Here is a 21,869-nt window from a genome sequence, read left to right as displayed (position 1 = left end):
CTCATTTTATGAGGCCAACATTACCCTGATACCAAAACCTGGTAAGGACAGCACAAAAAAAGAAAACTACAGACCAATATCTCTGATGAATACAGATTCAAAAATCCTAAACAAAATTCTAGCAAATATAATGCAACAATGTGTTAAAAAGATTATACATCACGACCAAGTGGGATTCATCCCAGGGGCACAAGGATGGTTCAATATATGCAAATCGATCAATGTGATACACCACATAAACGAAATAAAGGACAAAAAATCGTATGATTATATCAATAGATGCAGAAAAAACATTTGTCTAGACACAATATCCATTTATGATTAAAATACTTAATAAAATGAGTATAGGAGGAAAATACCTTAACATAATAAAGGCTATATATAACAAACCCTCAGCTAATATCATAATTAACTGTGAAAAACTGAAGCCCTTTGCTCTATGTTCAGGAACACGACAGGGCTGTCCCCTATCACCTCTGCTTTTCAACATAGTATTGGAAGTCCTAGCCAGAGCAGTCAGGCAAGAGAAATAAATAAAAGGTATCCAAATTGGAAAAGAAGAAGTTAAATTGTCATTTTTTGCAGATAACATGATGCTATATATAGAAAACCCTAAAGACTCCACCAAAAAAGTTATTAGAAACAATAAATGAATACAGCAAAGTTGCTGGCTAAAAAAATCAACGTATAAAAGTCCATTGCTTTCCTATATACTAACAATGAAATCTCAGAAAAAGAAATAAAATTAAAAAAAAATTCCTTTTACAGTTGCAGCAAAAAGAATAAAATAAAGTACCTAGGAATAAACTTAACCAAGGATGCGAAAGACCTATACACTGAAAACTGTAAGACATTTTTAAAAGAAATTGAAGAAGACACAAAGATATGGAAAGACATTCCTTGTTCATGGATTGAAAAAATCAATATAGTTAAGATGGCCATGTTACCCAAAGCAATATACAGATTTAATGCAATCCCCATCAAAATCCCAATGACATTTTTTAATGAATATAGAACAAAAAATCATCAGATTTCTATGAAACCACATGAGACCCCGAATAGCCAAAGCAATCTTAAGAGAAAAGAACAATACTGGAGGTATCACACTCCCTGACTTTGGCTTGTACTACAGGGCTACAATAATCAAAACAGTATGGTATTGGCAGAAAAACAGACACATAGACCAATGGAATAGAATTGAGAACCCAGAAATCAACCCACATAAATATGGACAGATAACTTTTGACAAAGAAGCCAAAAACATACAATGGGGAAAAGACAGCCTCTTCAATAAATGGTGCTGGGAGAATTGGAAAGCCACATGCAAAAGAATGAAACTGGACTGCTACCTGTCACTGTGTACAAAAATTAACTCAAAGTGGATCAAAGACCTAAACATAAGACCTGAAACAATAAACTGCATAGAAGAAAACATAGGTACTAAACTTATGGACCTTAAGTTCAAAGAGGATTTTATGAATGTGACTTCAAGGGAAGTAAAAGCTAAAATAAGGCAATGGGGACTATATCAAACTGAAAAGCTTCTGCACAGCAAAAGACACCATTGACAAAATAAAGAGACTACCAACTGAATGGGAGAAGATTTTTGCAAACAGTGCCTCCGATAAGGGGCTAATATCCAAAATATACAAGGAACTCATGCAACTCAACAACAACAAAAAAACAAACAACCCAATTGAAAAATAGGCAGAGGACCTGAAGAAACATTTCTCCAAAGAGGACATACAAATGGCAAATAGACGTATGAAAAAATGCTCAACGTCACTAATCATCAGAGAAATGCAAATAAAAACCACAATGAGACATCACCTCACCCCAGTCAGAATGGCTATCATCAACAAGACAAATAACAAGTGTTGGAGAGGCTGTGGAGAAAAAGGAACCCTCATACACTATTGGTGGGAATGAAGATTTGTGCAGCTGCTGTGGAAGGCAGTGTTCCTCCTCAAAAAATTAAGAATAGGATTACCATACTACCCAGCAATCCTTCTCCTAGATATCTAACCAAAATATCAGAAAACATTTATCTGTAAAGATATATGTGCTCCAATGTTCATTGCAACATTGTTTACAGTGGCCAAGACATGGAAACAACCAAAGTGCCCTTTGATAGATGATTGGATAAAGAAGATGTGGTATATATTGCACAATGGAATCCTATTCTGTCATAAGAAAAAATGAAACAGTGCCATTTGCGATAACTTGGATGAATCTTGAGATTTAATGCTAAGTGAAATAAGTCAGACAGAAAAAGTAGAGAACCATATGATTTCACTGATATGTGGTATATAAAACTGAAAACAACAAAGGAACAAGAAAACTGATGAAACAAAAACTCACAGACACAGACAATAGTTTAGTGGTTACCAGAGGGTAAGGGGGGTGGGGGGGTGGTAGATGAGGGTAAAGGGGATGAAATATATGGTGATGGAAAGAGAACTGACTCTGGGTTGTGAAAACACACAGTGTGATATATAGATGATGTAATACAGAATTGTATACCTGAAGCCTATGTAACTTAACTAACAATTGTTACCCCAATAAACTTTAATTAAAAAAATGAATATAACACTCCTCGATACAATCAGAGAAGTGAAGCTTTATAAGAATGTTATGTTGGAGTAACATAATGTAGGAAGCCAGGATTCTCTATGGTATAGACTCACCAGTTAAAGTATCCTAAGAAAGGCTGGATGGATTTTTCTTAATGACAAGACTTTAGAGATGTATATATTCATTCATTTAATCAACAAACATTTATTGAGCAGATACTATAGGTTGGGTGCTGTTATAGGGAACAAGTTAGATAAAGGTGTTTGCCTCCATGGAGCTCTCAGTCAAGCTAAGGGAAACAGGTAGTATGTAGTAAACATAATCCATAATAAAGCTCAGTATAAATCGTAGTGTTGCTATAAGGTGATAAGTTCTGGTGGGGAAACAAAAGTTAAAAGGATGAGTTGGGTCAACTTTTTGATGAGGGCATGGGTGAAGTGATAATGCCGTGTTTCCCTGAAAATAAGACCTTGCCGGACCATCAGCTTTAATGTGACTTTTGTGGCAAAAATTAATATAAGACTTGGTATTGCATTATATTGTATTGTATTATATGATATTATATTAGACCCAGTTTTATATTAAAATAAGACTGGGTATTATATTATGCTATGCTATATTATATTATACCTGGTCTTATATTAAAATAAAACTGGATCTTATGTTAATTTTTGCTCCAAAAGACGCATTAGAGCTGATGGTCTGGATAGGTCTTATTTTCGGGGAAACACGGTGGCCAGAACAGGCTTTATTGAGAAGGTAAGATTTGAATAATGACTTTGGAAAGTGGAAAATTTAATTTTGTGAATATCAAGAGGCAGAGCATTCCAGGCACAGAGAACAATTATTGCAAAGGCCCAGGGATGACAGCACGTCCCTGGCATATTTGGAAAACACAACGGAAGCCAGTGTGCCTGGAGCAGTGAGCAAGGAGGTGATAGTTAGCTGGTTGTCATCTTGGTAATTGAAATAATTGGTCCATGTGTCTTCCATCATTTAATAGGCTATCCTGACCTAACACACATGGTGGTGTTCATATGAGTCCCAAGCAAACAAAAGAAAGCTAGCTATAAGCATTTTTCAAGTCTCTGCTTATGTCATATTTGCCACTGTCCCATTGGCCAAGGCAAGTCATATGTTCAAATTGACAGTCAAATGGGAGAGGGCTATTACCCAAAGGGTATTGATACAGAGAGAATTAGTACAACCATTTTTGTAAAAAATCTACCCCATTGCCTTTATTGAATCCAATCTCCTATTTTATGTATATGTCAGTCCTCTTAAGGACAGAATTTCTGTTTCTTTATGTCTATATCTTGAGTATGTAGGACATGCTCCATAATCGTTCAGCTTTTTCCTTACCGTGTGGCATTTATAAGAACTGAAGACACTTGCCTCTATGAGCCAGGTAGAGTTATCCATTTTAGTGAAATGGAAAGAGTTCAAAATTATCCTGAACCTCAAAATGCTATTCCCCCCAAATTTATAAGCCTCACCAGAACTTGAGCAGAAGCACAACCTGGGTAGCTTTTCCGACTGTCAGCATCCCTGTAAAGGCTGCCAACGATATTCTTGAACTCAAGTGCCAGTGGCGCTCCAGCTCTGTCCCAAGAGAATTCATGCACATCATCGCTTTGCATATTTTTATCACACACTCACTACATCAATGACTCTTCAATTTGCTGTGGCTCGGGAAATGTCAGAGGAAAGGTTTATGAAGTCTCTCACATATGCAGACATCTGGCTAAAGCAAGCAGGCCTGCAGATCAATTTGCCAAAGCTTGGGATTTCTGAGTTTTCAATCTTTTATCCAAGAACTTAGTGAAGTCCTGATTTTACAAGACAATATGGTTCCCAACCTCTTTCAGAAATACTGATCTGACCTAGGAAATTCATTCCAATTAGCTGGGGATGTACCTGATTCACGGAGCAGTCATCTTTATTTTTTAGTTAAAACAAACATCCAAACAAGTGCTTATTTCACAACTTCTATAGGTATTCGTCTCACTGCTTTCATAGTTTCTCTTGCTGCAGTCTCTATATAGAAACATTCCCATGGGGGAAGAAAACAAGACCAAATGTGACAGAATTATGGCCTCTTTTGTTTTAAATTCCAAGCTGTCCTGGGTTTGGCAGCTGCTTGAAATGGTCCAGCTGGTCTTAGTTGACCAGATGGCTGAAAAGTAAGGGGAAATTTCCTTATACAGGAAATAGGGCATCTCAGTTAATAATGGCTAAAGACAATGCCTCTGGATCCTCGTTCCAAGAAGATGGTTATGGACTTGTCAGAGTCACCTGTGCCCTTGTGTGATCCCAACTGTTCCCTACCAATGCGCACTCTCACCTAACAGCCTCCGGGCTGCTGCCACAGATGAGGACTGAAGACACATTTAGGAGGGACCACAACTCATTCAGCTATAATAGCAGAGTGAGGAAAATGATTGCTTAACCCTATTTGGCCACACCCAAACCCTGCCTGATGTCCCGTAGCCTTCTATTCCATTCATCCTGGTGTTTTCGTGCAGGTGGGAAAGACAGCAATACACCCAGCCTTTATTTTGCCACTGGGCATTTTATGCTCCAAACATTTAGAACTTGATCAGCAGAACAGCTTCTTGGAGGTTGGCAGAGATATATTTTAAAAACCAATTTTACAGCTTTAAATGGAAGGTACCTATGGAACAGATATTATGCTGGTATTTCATTTTTCCTGTATTTAGGGAAAAGATTGAACTTCTGAAAACCAGACCAAACAAAGCAAACACCACAAAAAGCTTTGGTTGGCAGGAAGGCAGGAAATTAACTTGGAATCAATAGACACAAGTTTCTTTCTTGAAATGTGTTTAAAATTTGTGAAGCATGTTGGAAACCTGCCCAGATTGTCTTCTAGAAAAGCTTATTTGAGTAGGAAGTCCTCATTGCCTGGAATGACCTTTATCTCCTCCTGCTTCACCTATTTAATCGGCTTCATAGATTCAGCTCAGGTTCCCTCCTTCAGGCCATTTTCCTAACACTGCTCCTTCTCTCCTTCTCTGGCTTCCTCTTTCTTCTCTCCCCCTCTCCCTGTCCTTTCTCCCTCCTCCATTTAATAGGTTACGCATCTTCTTTGATGTTCTTATACATTCATGTGCTGCTTAATGTTCTGAGAACTGCGTCGTTAGGCGGTTCCGTCACTGTGCAGACATCATAGAGGCGCTTACACACGCCTAGACGGTCTAGCCTACTGCACACCTGGGCCGTGTGGGGTAGCCCATTGCTCCTGGGCTATAGGCCTGCACAGCATGTGCTGTACTGAATGCTGTAGGCAACTGTGACACCGTGGTAAGTGTTTGTGTGTCTAAACATATGTAAACATAGAAAAGGTACAGCAAAAATATGGTATAAAAGATAAAAAATGGTCCACCTGTATAGGGCACTTACTATAAATGGAGCTTGCAGGACTGGAAGCTGCTCTGGGTGAGTGAGTGAGTGAGTGAGAGTGAGTGTGAAGGTCTAGGACATGACTGTCCCCTGCTGTACACTTTGTAGACACTGTCCCACAAGCCCTCCCCGTGCTTCCTTCCTACCGGGTCGGAAATAGAACATCAGAGATGTCAGTGCTGCTCCATGAACAGGGATATGGGCTCGGTTGATGAAATATTTAGGAGAAACTGGCTGGGTAAGGTGTGTTGCTCTTATGTGCAACACACCTGAATTGGTTCCAACTCCTGGCAACCCTGTGAATGGGTGACGTCCACAGTGTCCTGTCCTCACAGCCCTGCTCAGCTCCTGGAGACTCAGCCTATGGCTTCTTTTATGGAGTCAGTCCATCTCATATTCAGTCTCCCTCTTTTCCTGCTGCCTTCTATTTCCCCAGCATTATTGTCTTTTCCAAAGAGCCTTGTCTTCTCATGATGTGCCCGAAGGAGGACAGCTTCAGTTTTGTCATTTTTCCCTCCAGTGATGTCTCAGGCTTAATTTGCCCTAGGACCCACTTGTTCATCTTTCTGGTGGATCAGGGTTTCCGTAGAGCTCTCCCCCAACACTATATTCAGATGAATCATTTTTTTCCCTATAAGCCTTTCAACTGTCCAACTTTCGCATCCATACTTCATAACTGGGAATGCGAGGGAGTGGATGGTCTTAGCCTAGTCTCTAATGACACTTCTTTGCTCTTGGTCATCATCCCTAAATCTTCCTTTGCCGCCCTTCCGAGTCTTCTCTTGATTTCTTGGCTGCGGTCTCTGTTTGAATTGATGACTGAGCCAAGGTAGGCAAAATGAACAATTTAGAGGTCTTCATTGTCTGTTAAAGTTGTACATTTTTTTTGTAGTCATGATTTATGTCTTCTTGGTGTTCAAATGCAGTCCTGCTCTGGCACTTCCTTCTTTCACTTTAATCAGACCTCGTTTCAAATCACTGCTCCTTTCTGCCAGTAAGAGGGTGTCATCTGCATATCTTAAGTTATCAATAAGGCATAGATCATCATAATAGTGACTGTCAGGAGGGAGTGAAAGGTGACCTGAGGATCAGTAGGAATAAGAAATTAAAATGGAGAGACAAAGGAACACAGAGGGTAGTCATGGCCATGCAGTTTTGGCTACTGCATGTTGGAGTGGTGGTCAGATTCAGGAACTTTGTAGTATTCATTAAAAAAAAGAGTGTTTAACATGGAGAGGATGTACAACTGAGAATGCAGTATTTTGACTTTGGAAAAAATTTTTGGTTCTGTTGACCCTGTCTGGCACAAAGGGCTCTCTCTGGCATCGAACTAATGGAAGAAATAAAACTTATCTATGCTTTACAGCATTACGACCTGAAAATATTTCCAAAATATCGGGGCAGGCTGGCTCCACCCTACCACAGAAAGCTTTTTCTAGCAGTGGCACTTAATTCTTGTTAAAGTCTCTTCTATGGACCTGTGTCCTTGTACAGGTTCTTAGGTCCTCAACGAAGATTTTACAGCAATGTACCCTGAAGACCATCAGGCTAGATCCGGGAGGGCTGTGAGTATGTAAATCTGGGAGGAGTGGGGGGACAGGCTTCTCTGTGCTGAACAGGTCAGTGGCTGACTGATTGGGATGTCGTCTGTGTGCTCATAATTGAGGTGCTGTGAGTGAGAATCTATTACCAAACCTCACACATATTGCTCCCATTAGAGAAAAAAAGTTCCTTCTGAACTACATATCCTCCCCTTTCTTACAGAAAAATTGAGCTCCATTATAATCTTAGGGGACCACGTCATATATGCAGTCCATCATTGACCAAAACGTTGTTATATGACGTGTGACTCTCTTCCACATTGTTTAATAATCACCATTCCAAGTACCTGAGGGCAGGGACTATGTTTTATTTATCTTTGATTTCCCCGCCTCTAGCACAGATATATAAATGTTAGTTAAATGAATGGATGAATGACTTGCCAATTAGATTGCACATGGAATACCACTTGACTACAAGTCTTTTCAACACTGTTTATTCATTCGCTATCTGACTCTTTACTGGGCACCTACAATGAGCCAGGTGTGCTAATGGTGGGTATGTAAGCATGGGCAAAATCAATGGAGTCCTTGCCCTCATAGGGATAAAACTCTAAAATTAAGTATGTTTTTTTATAAGTATAACAGCATGGGAATGGGATATTCTTACTGTCTCGGAATTTTGCCTAAAGCCTCATTCTGAAGAGAGATTCTAAACATGTGCATGCAGGATGCAGGGCTTTCTAGAAGAAAGAAAAAGCTGTCTAGAGACCATTACACCCAACACCCTGCGTTAGTACACCCAACACCCTGCATTATAGAGGACTAGACATTTGAAAAGAATTAATTGAAGTAATACAAATTGTGGATGTTGACAGTGTTGTGGCATTTTCCCTTCTCTCCTACAGATGGGGAGAAGGCGATTTGCCCCCACCCCTGTAAGAGAAGAGACTAGCATCTCCCCCACATGTCATATATCTGCTGAGCTGCTGAAATTCCAACAAGTTGCCCTGGATCAGAGAATAAAGGTGTTCTTAGGAGAACCTGCCATGTGTTCTTAGTAGTTTGAGTTTTGTATGAAAACACGAACACCAATACTTTTTTCTTACCTGGATTAACTCTGAAGGCAGTAGGATAGCTGGGCTACACAAGATGATAAGGTGAAGGCAGGAGGGTTAACAATTAAGTTGCATTTCCACTATTTAGCAAGGCAAGAATGCATGTTCTTGGTGGGCCAAATGAATGGTGTGGAAGATAGCCAGATGTGAATAATCTTGCAAACAGGTCAACCAGGAGGACTGTCTACCTGAGTAAGGAGACCCCAGGAGTTGTATGGGATATGATGCTAGGAAGTGACACCTAAGAGGAGATTGTAAGACATCAGCCAAAGAGTGCATTATTTCATCCAGGAATGGTGTCATGTGTGGGATCCTCAGCGATCTGCAAAGAACTCAAGTTCAACTCACAAGAAGGCTGGCATTTGGAGGCTTGCCATTACAGAAGGCAAGAGTTAGAATATAACAGTGTCACTCACCAAGAACTTTTTTCCATCCACCCTTTCACCGTCAGCCCTCAACAGTAGTCAGCATCAGGAGTGGGGAAGAGAATTGGAAAAGCAAGGGGAGGAACTGAAGGAACAGAAAATGTGCCCACCTCACTGTACATCTTCAAGCCTAAGGTGAGGCCTGAGCTGGGGGCAAGGGGGGAAAGGGCACTGGATTGACTGAGACTGAAGCTTTGTTTCAGGGCAGATGACTTTTGAAAAATCTTACAATGGACTACTCTAAAGTATTTATCGCCAATACTTTACCTAGCTATTAAATTGTAAAATATACATTTGTTCATTCTGGGTCTAATGGCATGACATGTCTCTGGAATCTTCCTGCAGTGTCCTCCAGGGGCAGGGAAAACAGAACCAACCGAGGATGTTTAATGGCAGTGACTGGGAAAAAAATCAGAGCCGTTGTTTATTCAGACCCTCTAGAGTTTAACCCATTCAATGAACTGCCTACCTATGAAAAACATTGCCACACGTGTACACACACGCAGATGAGAAACTTTGGCTCCTCTCATTGACAGAATGACTACAACCAAATAATGGACCACTCAAAGAACATGGTGTCTTCTATTCATAAGGCCCTTTATATGAGTCTTGTAATATAACCTCCCATCACATGGAAGTCTCTTCTGTTACATTATGGACAGGGAACAATAAAAACAATTAGAATGAATTGAGTGCCTACCATGTACAAAAACTGGGCTAAACTATATAGGGAATGCCTCATATCATCCTCATTTAATTTTTGAAAGGGGTAGATAATATTCTTATTTTAGAAATGAGGAAATAGGCTTAGAGAGGTTGAGTGAAGTTTCTAAGATTTAGATTCAGGCCTACCTGTGTTTCAAAATAGATGTTTGTGGCCATATTCTTAACTTCCCAAAGTCTACTTGAGACCTTCTAGAAAGAACAATATACTCCTTTAGAGAAATTCTGTTCCTCTATAGTACATGTCATATTATTATGAGATTCTTCCATATATTAAAACTCTAATATTTTTCTGTAAAACTTTTATCCATAGATCTGCTTCTAGTCTGTCTTCTACATGGGCGTACGTGGCTGTTCAGTAATATGTCCATTTAATGAGGATTTATTGATCTCGTGTAACTCACACACTGTTCAGGGTGCTGAAGTTAACATGATAAACACGACGAAGTTTTTGCTTGAATGGAACATGCATTCCATTGGGCATCTTACCATAGATTAGCCCTCCTTCACTCTAATCATTCTCAGTTCTTTCTTTTGTACATTGCAAAATAAGATTTAAAACTATATATGCGTATGTCTCCTAGAACACAGTGAGACACCAATGCATATACGAATATGTTACGATGATCATACTTAACAAAGCAAAAAAGATCCCCAATGGTAAAATAAATGCCAGTTAATACATCAGACTATTAAGTCATTGCAAATTATGTTCATGATAGATTTTTAATGCCATGGGAAATGGCACATAGTATAGAACTGTGTAAAAGTTTGATCTCAATTTTCTGTGTGTGCACACGTGTGGGTTTGCTTACAAATGTGCATATTAAGAAAAAGGCTGGAAGGAAATATACCCAAATCTTAAGAGTCACTTACTGGATGGTTAACATTCATAATATCTTCTTGTTTTCTATCTTTTCTATAGCAAGCATGTCTTACTTTTGAAGTGTCATGTGTGTGCCTACTCTGTAAAAGGTTGTTGCCAAAAAACCCTAGAACACCTGTACAATCAGCATAGTGGAGTATCTGCTCAGGGACTGCAGTGTTTATAAATTAAAATTAGTTTTTATATGTGTGCGTGCATGTGTGTGTGTGTAAGTAAGTGTATGGTCCATTATTTTCCTTGACTCACTTTTTATCCCATTTTCCTTTCTCACTGTCATCCATGTGAGTCACATCTACCCACAGTCAGCTGACAGCCAACCGTGTTTAATAATAGCCTAAGAAAAATACAGGTAGGAAGATAAACCTACTGGTGGCAAAAAAAATAACCACCATGAGTTCGGTGCCCAGTATAAAATGATTTTTGATTATACCCTCATTTGGCTCCTGATTGTCTCTACGTACAAAGATCACTGATCAGTGAACATTTAGTTAGCAACAGTTTTGACCATTGATGTAGAATCATAATCGCTAATGCTAATGAATAACAAATTGATGAAAATGCAAACTCCCATTTTGAAAATAAATTGCCACTATTTTCATAGCAATAAGTGGTCGGAGGCTAAATGTCTTATGTTTCAACACTATCTGCTTACAATTTGTCACCAGTACTTTAACTATTAAATTGTAAAATACATATTTGTGCATCCTGGGGGTTGGCATGCAGTAATGACAATAATTAATAACTAATGAGAAATAAGCAAATGAATTTGTTTGGGAGGGGGCACAGAGTGGATTAGAATTCCTATTAGGTAAAATTGATTTGTGATTACGTAGCAGGAAAAAAACCTTAGTATTTCTGGCATCTGTATTCCAACAGAAATATCACACAGGTATTTTGTACTATTTGTTATTCTAGAAAATAAAACAGTGTCAGAGACAGATCTATTCCTTTCGCTATTAGCATACAAAATCTAATATTTATCTTTGGAGTCATGGAACTCGAAGAGTTTGCATAAGTATTTTCCCAGTATCCCGCCCATCTCTATTATGGCCATCGACCTCCTCCATATGTCATCTTTTCTTCCAACACAGGAGATAATGTAGAACACAACCTAACATTTCACATCATGTCAAATGTAGCACAACTGAACAGAAGGCCAAGCCAGCAAAGATATGGGATTACTTCACGATTTTTTCTGGAACTGGGTTTTAGAGAGACTGCTCAACCCGTGTGAGGCAGTGTACACTGAATACTAAATTGAACTCACACTCCTGTAAAATTGAAGCCAACTGCTCAATGTACTCAGTGAAACGGGGAAACCCACACAGGCACACTTCTGGGGACCTGGGGAATTTCACAAGCAGGACATTTATCATTACTTGCTTAAGCAATATTTACAAATGCAAAGGGCCTGCTTTACATAAAAATAGATTATGCAGCCATTATGGATTATTATTTGATGTGCTAAAAAGTGTCTATGTGTCCCTGCCATCCATCCCACACTTCTCTGTCAACCTGCCACAGTTGCTGGAATTTTCACCAGCTTGGATGACTCCACTGTTCCTTCTCTAGGCAACTGTGTCACTCAAAAATAGTAGTGTATCTGCCATTAAAGTAAATTAAGGCATAGCAAAGATTCATGTATCTGATTTGCTGCACCCTAATATTATACATTCATTATAGATATAGATATAGACGTAGATATATAGATAGATATATGTATAGCTTTTCTGTGTAAACTTCTAGGAGCTTAATTCAAACTTATTACTGTAAGTGACTTTACTAAGCATACAAATCACAATAACTTCACCAATAAATACTTGAGAGTACAACATAAGTTTTGCATTACTCTTATTCCAACTCCTGCAAGCTTCATGGTTCATAAACCGCGTGAGGTCAAAAGCACCGAATGGCTTCTCAGACAGAATTCCCGAGCATTCCTCTGCCTCTGATCATTCCTTGCTCTCTCCACCCTGATTCCTCTTTCCACTAATTGATCTGATTATGAAGTTGCCCCACATCCTCAGAGCTCTGATTCTCTCCAACTCAGCTCTTGGTTCTCTTACTGCATTTGTATCTACAACAGAGCCACAGAATGGCAAATATTTCTGTCTTCCCAGAATCCTCCAGCCCACAAGACCTTTTACAAACTCTCAGGTCACTTGTTGTCAAGTGAGGAGATTTCTTACCTTTGGCAGAGATGCCCTGGAGCCTGAACTCTGGGTAGTCATCGTTAAGACTGTGGTGATGCCCAGTGCCACCCTGGCAGGGGCTGCATCCATGTTTATCCAAAAGGAGACCCAGGACAGAATGACTATCAGCAGACTGGGGATGTACATCTGGATCAAATAATATCCCATCTGGCGTTCGAGGTGAAACTTAACCTCGATGCAGGTAAACTTTCCTGGAAGCAGGAAATGATGATGTAAAATCCAATTTGAATTTATCTTTCCTATTCCAGCCTCTGACTTTATTAAAACAAACAAACAAACAAAAAACTAAGAGTATTACAGATGGATTTGGAAGATTGCGCAAAACGTTCACCCTACGTAACCATTTCCAACTTAACCAGTAATGGAATGACTGTGAGAATGAGTGATCCAAAGAGTCACTGCATGAAAATCGTGTGGCATATTAATTTGCAATACGGTCATAAACTGACCAGTGGAAACAAAATATTCACATTTTGTGGGGTTATAACATATAATACGTAGCATATATATAACCTACAGCACATATGTATAGCATATAATATACAGCATGTAATATATAACATGTAATATATGTAATAGTTGAAACCATTCCTTCCTAAGTAGTAAAGTTCACATGGAGCTTCCAGAGTATTTGGGTAATTGTGTATCTATTTTTGTGTTACCAATAGCAAGAGAAAAATACTAATTTTTATAAGCCATGTATACAGTCCAGTCATTATAAAAATTTCCTAGCCTTCTGGGTAATTGCTTGAGGACATTTAGAATATTCCTAGAATCTGTTTACAGTGTTGCATTGCCTATAAAAAAGAGTGCATATAAAGCCATTAAAAGTTGTAATATACTACGTCCAAGGGGAAGTATATTAGTATACTTCACCTTGCCACGGTTTTCCCTCTTTAATTGGCTTGGAGTTAGAACCTCAGAAGGCCATTTGGCTTAGCCCACACAATTTATAAGAGATGGGGTTGGGTTCTTCGTGCTCAGGAGGGACACCTTGGAATCAGGTTTTAGTTACTTTATAGGAAGCACTGTTGACTGCTGAAACAAGTGTTCCTGGAGTATTCTGCTCAGCGAGGGACCTGGAGCCATCACTGAACATATCTTGATGGTCTCTCTGTGATCTGCTGTGTGGTATCAAAACTGGGACATTCATAGGAAAAGCCATCAGCTTTACTGGGCAGACATCATCTTCCAGGTAACAACAGATGCCCACTTGTTGCTTCTACCTCCAGTGCCTCCGCTGCCTCATGTGTCTGTCAGCACTACTGACAATGCACGACTTTAGAGCCAGCTGAATTCCCGCCAGCTGATTTTCATCCAAGCTCCTTTTGCTGTCCAGAACCAGAGAGCCCAACAGCTGTGTTTCTGGGTTTACAAAGACCTGTGTTATTCCTCCCTTTCACTAAGGCAGAGAGTGCAAATTGACATGAGAATCCAATGTCAAAAGTGGATGCCAGGAACCGGCCAGGATTTATATGTTTCCTGTACCACTTACAAGGAAGGTCTCAGACAACTTTCCTCAGACTCATTTGACAGCAGATGGTCACCAAAAGAACAGCAAAAGATTCCCACATCTCTTTCCTTTTCTCTCTATTTTGGAGAAATTCTCTGTTGTGCTCACTGACCTACTCCACAGGGTATAGGTATCTTATCTGTTGAGGGGGTTTGGAGCCAAGCCCAGGTCCTTGCCTTGTAGCTCCATTTTCTTGGTAAATATGGTACGAGACTGTAACAATTAAGGTGATGGGATATATACCCCAAGCTGCAGATGGAGCTCACTTAGGTTTAGCAGCTGAAAGAAAACTTACCAGTGTTGTAGTGTTTTGTGCAGTAGCCGAGTTCCTTCTCTTCCTTCAAAATAAACTGGGGCAGGGTCAATCCTTCAGCAACTTGAACTGGACCATCGCTTAGCCACTCAAATATCAGGTCATTCATCGTGTACCCAACTGGAGTAAGCAAATCATAGTGGAAAATTGAATACATCTTTCCAAGAGACCCTTGAAAGTCTAGCTATCCATGTAAAGAAATCAGAAGATGGTCTAAAGCACACACATGCTCAATCAACTCAAAAGCATTCTTAATAAAAGAGCTGCAATCATCATGACAACCACTTGTTACTGGAGCCAAAGAAATGGAAGACAGCAAGCTATTTCTGAATGACTTTTTCTGTGTAATGAGAGAGTGGAATCTGTAAAGTCCATTTTCTTCTGCCTTCTTTATTCACTAAATCTTTCTGAAGAACAAACAAGTAAACAAATATGAAAATCCTTTGAAGACTGTCTTTACTTGACAGAGCTATGTCTGTGACAATCAAATGAGACAATACAATTCATGGACCAGTCTTAGTATTTCAAATGAAAAACATTCTTATTTTTTTTAAATTTATTAATGAGAATGCATTCATCACAGACCTGCCTAAAGCATTCCCATTGCAACTTGGCCCCTGTCCTTGGCTGTATTAGCTTTGTTTTCAGAAAGCTTCTGTTGAAGTCCTTATGGTCAATCCTCAGTTACATTAGCAATAGGGAAAGCTATAGGCAGGTAACTTCAGAGGGAGTTGCTTTACAAAATCTTTATAACATTATTGATTACATACCCAAATTGATTTTCGTATCCCTGTTGCAATATTGTGGTTACTGATTGTGCTTTCTAAAGATTTTGTAGGGTATCTGATGGACACTTGTCCCATTAGGGAGACCACCTCAAGGAAGATGTAGATGCCTGATCACTGCACTGTAGGCCTGAAGCTGAAGCTGAACAATAATGAATGTCAACTACAATTTTATGTGTGTGTATATATATATATATATATATATATATATATATATATATATACAGTTACAAGAAGCAGAGTACAGCATTAAGAATAGAGACTGGAAATGTAATGGCTGTGTGCAATGTCAGAGGGGTAGTAGGTTGGGGGAGGGGGGTTATCACTTTGTGAGGCATATAAATGATAAATGTCTATTACCTTGTTTTGTACACCTGAAACTAATAAAAAAAAAAAAAGCGGGAGTTGCTGAATATGCAAATCAAGCATATTCATTTGTGCTACTGTGTTGCTAAATGGGCCCACTCATCACAGTGATTAACGTGAAGTAAAACATTCTCCATTACGTAAGGCGATATTGTTATGACTCTTGAGCCATCCAAAATAAGATTGTTACCAGTTTTCTAAACCAAAGTTAGCTCTAAGTCTCCAAGGTCCTGTGAACTAGGTCATTATCTGTCAAGTGCTTCTGGATCTTTTTGTACCCTAGAAATGAAGGCTGTTCTTCCTTCAGGCATCATTTCTCTCCCCTCCCCCTTTGTTTGTGATATGTGAACTCTAAAATGAGAGTGAGAAAGACAGGGATGTTATGTGAGTTTTTGGTTGGCCAATAATCTCATCACGTTTATTAAGTTTATAGATTCTTATAATTGTTTACTGCAAATTAGGGACTCACCAAAGCTACCCAGAAATCAATGGCAAAGTTAATTGGAATCTACTTTCCTCTGTCTTTGGACCATCTTTTCCATTCAAAGCCAAAAAATAACATGGAAAGCAAGGAATTACAAAGAGAACCCTATACGAGCATTGATGTTCTAAGGAGTGGATGGCCAACCCTATCTCTTTTATTCCAAGGCTGCATGAGGAGTTCGTGGGCATCTCCAACAAATACTAGAAGCTCATCATCAAGCACCCCACGTCCTTGTCTGGCAAGCTTCTTACTGACCACCGCAGTGATAGTCCTCGTCAGCCACCCTGAAGCCCTGGCCTGACGCAGACAGAAGAGGTGAAGAGGTGGGGAAGGTGGGGGTGGAAAGTAAAGAGTAGTTTCTACGCTTTACATTCAAAGTCAGTGGTAAACACATATCTCTCCTTCTTTGATTTTACTATTTCTAGGTCCTGCAAGGACCAATCATAGTTACTAATTGGAGTTTTTAAAGCCTTGGTGAAGCCTCAGGTGATAGCTATGGTTGCTGTTTTATAGAGAAAATAAATGTTGGGTTGAGGCAGGGGTGAGTGTGGCGCAGTAGAGAAGACAGAAGGAATCATTATGTAAGAAACTGTTTTTCTTAACTTTCTTCTCAAGAAAAGGGATAATAGGGGGAAAAAGAATATATAAAGTTTATTGTAAATCAGAAATATTCATTTTATCCCTGACAACTTCTTAAAACAAAGATGGTTTGTTATTTTGTTTATTTCTGTAGGAAGTTTTAAGGGAACTCTATGGTGGTTCTTAATGATCAGAAGGAAACCCTGTCACTGACTCTTTTTTAATAATAGGTGATGTGTCTTTTAATATTATTTATTATTTTTCTAAACCAAGAAGTTAAAACTGTTTCTTTGCTCCAGCCTCATTAAATCTCCCGCCGTCCCTGTAGGTCAATAGGACTCATTATTCTCTGCATTTTACAAACAGAGAAACTGACAGAGCAAGCCAGAAAAAAATGTCATGGCTCTTGTCTGAAAATCCCACTACCTTGGAGGCATCAGCAACTTATGGCATATGTCAAAGATTTCAGTGGCATCAAGGCTAGGCCATAAACGGGGCAAAGTAGATAGCATTTCTCTACTTCCTTCACCATGCCTTTGTGTATCCTCTGCCCATCTACGGGAGATGCCCCTTATTCCATATCATCGCATGTCCCTCATTCTTCCATCCTCCTTTGACAAAGGATCCTGTATCTTGTCCTCAAATCAATTACCCCTTCTTGCCCAAATTCCTTTGGGGTGGTGGTCTATATGAGCATAAGATAGAAAGAAATACAATTTTCTGATTAGAGAGTAATTCATTATAGAGGTTGAATGACTAACAATCTTTATTTTCCCAGGAGACATTTTCATTTCAAAGAAAAGCTTACTCAATCAGGCTTGTTTTGTGAGGGAGGGTGAGTTATTTGGCATTTTTATTTGAAAGATTCTCTATGCTCTACTGGGTATGAGACATACACACGCACTTTTGCTTGTCCTTTCATTAGGACCTTGGCAGTTGGAAGTAGGTAGAAAATGAGTCTTATGGGTCTTTTCTCCTTAATGACACACTAAAAGAACCAGGTTATTGGTTAAAATGAGCAGGCAGTCATTTCAACAGTGGTGACTTACAACTCTCCAGCTGCATTGTACAAGTCTGGACATCCATTGGAAAATTCTTCAAGTCCATGGGACAGGATAAGGTCAAGGTGAGTCTTAGCAGAAAAGAAAATGAAGAAAGAAAGAAAGAAAGAAAAATAACTTTTTAATCTGTGAGGTCTGATTCTTGAGAAAGAAAGCAAAATTACGTTTAGTACTAAAGCAAAGTGACACTGATTCAAATAATGAAATCTAAGCTCTCAGGGCATTTTTCAAATGAACAGTAGTCATTGGTAAATTTTTAAAATATTGTAGAATTTCACTATAATCCCTTTCTATTTCCTATCTTCCAGCCTCTGACTCCCACCTCCCCAGTGGCACCAGTCTTAAGTTTATTCTAGAATCAACAAGAGCATTGAGAAATAGTGTAACAAGGACACTGGGCTCTTACCCATATTGATGTCCAAAAGACAAAGTTTATACTGTTTTAGAATTATACTTTGGGCAGGTGGACTTTGCTTCAAGGACAATAAATGATATGATGAGCATAATTGGTTGTGATAAGCATTGGTTCTCCTTCCATCAAATGGGCAAATGCTTAACTCCACTCTTTTCATTTGCTCATCTACATGGATGGGTTAACAATATATTGTAGCATTCATTCTAGAATATTGACAAATCTGGAGCAAGTAATCCTTGAGCTAAAAAAGAAAACACTTAAGGATAGTGGCTTGTACATAGTTTTCACCTCTCTGCACCCAAGAGGGGATACTCTGCTCCCCTTTGCCTCTTTCCTTTTCCAGACTCCAGTCAGTTCTGACCAAGCCTTATATCAGGATTTTGTTTGAGCTGCCATCCGTGTGGTCAATCTCTTTTCCAGCATTTCATTTTCTAGTCCTCAAGGAGATGGTGCATACTTCTTGCTCTTCCACTTTTCTATACCTCAGATTTTCAGGAAGAAAATTAAGATTGAGAATCAGCATATCTGGGTTCCCTCCCCAGTATTGCCTCAACCAGTCTCTGTCCCCTAAGCAAGATCTTAAACTTGATATATATCCATCTCCTTGTCAAATGATGGGAAGGGGTAACATGAAGCTTTTTCCCATTTAGCTCCAATACCGGAATCCCTGTCATTCTAAAGTTCACTGCTCCAATATTTGTTCATTTTCTCTGAAAAATCTTTTATATCCATAGACCCCTCTGACTCTGGCACTGTTACCTAAACTTTCCCTTGTTGTCATGCTCATTCTCACCCTCACCTCCTGGTTCTCTTCTCTTTCCTTTCTCTGCTTCATTTTATACGTTCTATATAAGCCAAGACAAAACAAAAAGTAGTGGCATACATATTTTAAAGAAAGAAAAGGTTTGGGATTTGAAGTGAGATTAGACAAAGAATCTATGCTGACAAACTTCAAAATGGTTAAAATACAACAATGATTGGGGAAAGCAAGATACAAAACAGTGCAGTATAATCTCAATTATGTAAAAATATGTTTTCATTCTTGAAAATAAGCAAAACACTATTAGTAGTAGATATTTTTGGTTGGTGGGATGATTCATATTTTGTTTTTACTCTTCTTCATTATCTGTATTGACAAGTATAGGTTATTTGAAGATGTCTTTATGTAATTCAACATGCCTTCAAATAATAGCTGAAAGGTAGAATTATAAAATGCTGTTTTATTCAGCAATCTTCTATTATAATCTTATTATTTACATTTTTCCATAAACATACAGTATTTCACCTTCATTGCTAAATAAGTTACCTAGCTTCTGTGGGCTATCCTGAGAACACAAATACCATGTATCTAAAGGAAAAAAAATAGTTTTGAGTTCTAAACAACTGACTTAAAAATAGCATTTTAGACAAGAAAAATCATGTTTGTCAATCAAAGTGTTCATTTAGAGACATAGATATAAATACAGATATTTAGATTTTTTTCCCAGTATAAAAAACTTAATTTTTTCAAAAACACAATTTTATTGGGATTAATACCACAAACTCTTTATAAAGGCAGAGTAAAAGGATTAAAATGAAAATCTTTAGTAATTAAATTTAAAAAAAAAATCAGACGCTTTATTAAGGGGGGAAAAACTGCAAAAGTATGAGTTTAAAATTGTTATTAACACAGTGAGAATCTATTCTTTCCTATTTTTAAAAGAGGAAATATTTTCATCAAACAAAAATATGTTCATCATACAAAAATAATCAGTATGTGCATAATTTAAGTGAATCAAAATCAGAAAATCTGGAAATTTCCTACTTTTGAGAAATTACAAAGTAATAACAGTGGAAATGAATCCAACTTAAGCATGCAACATGGAATTCAACTGTATTTTGTTTCCTATTGAAAAAATCTGATTTTAATATTTTAAACTATATGTGTCTTGAATATGACCTTATTCTGAAGTGAACTTTCCACATTTATTTAGGGAGCAGAGGCCTCACACACAATTATTTCTGCCTTTGTGGCAGATCTAACAGTCCTACAGGGACCCAGAATTCTTGAGGTCAAAACTATTACCAGCATGGAAAACCCCACTGAGAGAAATTCCCACCAAGCATGAAACTGTCCCTGAATTTTGTCTCAGCTGGAAACTCAGTGGCTATTTCCCTTACTCCTTAGTGTTATTTCATTTCCTTTCTAGATAGGTTTAGTGTGGGAACCCAATGGGTGCCAGTAACAAAGAGGAAAGTTAACAGTTCCGTGATTTGCTAATCTGTTGTCAGCTGAACAAATGGGAAGTGATTGTAAAGCTCTAATCTGTCCCTTCACAGGCTGTGCAGGCCATTGTTTATGATGTCCAGTTCACCAAACATCTGTAGGTGTAAAATGCAGAGTTGCCCTTTAATTATTTTTTCCTTTTTTATTGAAGCTACTATTAAACACAGTAAAAGCACACAAATCTTAAGATGAGGCGTGATGACTTGTTACATCCTATATCTACCCATTTAACAAGCATCCAGATTTAGAATATTCCCGTCAATCACCCCAGAACATTCCCTTTTGCTCTCTTCGCAGTCAAAAACCTTCAAAAGGGGGAAATGAGCTTATTATTTTGTACAGAGATGCAGAGATTGCATCAAATAAGACTGACACATGGAGCATTATACCAAAACGTGAACAATTTTTATCTCCTTTACTCTGGATCTCCATCTATTTTTGGTGGGTCTCACAGAAAGTATTTTAATTGAAACTCAGACTTTTTGCTGGCAGACACTGCCTACAGCATGTCAGATTTGCTCTCCTCTTTCCCACAGTCTAAAATATTAAGGCCATGGCACCTGAAGGCAGTGAGCCGAGGCTGCCCATCTTCCGTTTGATTTCTGTTACAGAACTCATTTCCGGAAGCATTATCACACGTTCCTCCACTGTCATTGTGGCCGACATACAAGCCTTCAGGAGGCCTCTGCTCCCGTTTGCACAGGAGAAGGAACCAAGTTTCCTTACAGAAGCGCCCTGCTTCACTGAGAGTAAGAAGGCTGAGCAAACATTTTGATTTTAAAGGCAAAAGAATAAGACAAAGCATAAGAAGTCAGAGTCCCCAAATCTCACTTCCCTTCCTTACTACTCTCCAGTTCACCTTGCTCATAAAACCAGCTCTTGAGTTTATACCTTACTTAAAGTTTAAATGACTGATAGAGGCAGACATTGTAAACTGTTTCAGTTACTTTTACAGTTTGTAAAATCAAATATTATATTTTTATTTACTTATTTCTCCCCTATTACAATGCAAGACCCATGAAAGCTTGGACTTGCTGTTCTCTACCATCTAAAACAGTGCCTGGCACAGAGTAGGTAGTCAGTAAATATTTGTTGAACAAATGAATGAATCTGTGTCCTCAAGGTCTGTGGGAGAATTTCAAGCTTCTGTCCTGCGGAAATGGGAAAGGATAAAAGATTCAGAAGAGAGG

At 38.7% G+C, this 21,869-nt stretch overlaps 1 protein-coding gene across 3 annotated transcripts in view; it reads right to left on the bottom strand.

Moving 5' to 3' along the window:
* Positions 1-21,869, bottom strand: part of GLRA2 (glycine receptor alpha 2) — a 191,545-nt gene that overhangs the window by 94,785 nt on the left and 74,891 nt on the right. For all 3 annotated transcript variants that reach the window (XM_019746238.3, XM_019746239.3, XM_088794847.1), the window contains 3 exons: positions 17,987-18,069; positions 14,706-14,843; positions 12,874-13,088 (listed from right to left, as the gene is read on the bottom strand). In XM_019746238.3, the coding sequence (XP_019601797.1) occupies positions 12,874-13,088; positions 14,706-14,843; positions 17,987-18,069 (436 nt within the window). The remainder of the gene's footprint in view (positions 1-12,873; positions 13,089-14,705; positions 14,844-17,986; positions 18,070-21,869) is intronic.

The sequence above is a fragment of the Rhinolophus sinicus genome, chromosome 18 (assembly GCF_057876585.1).
Source record: "Rhinolophus sinicus isolate RSI-liver-muscle chromosome 18, RSI-T2T, whole genome shotgun sequence".
NCBI classification, from domain to species: domain Eukaryota; kingdom Metazoa; phylum Chordata; class Mammalia; order Chiroptera; family Rhinolophidae; genus Rhinolophus; species Rhinolophus sinicus.
This window is presented reverse-complemented; position numbering and strand designations above follow the sequence as displayed.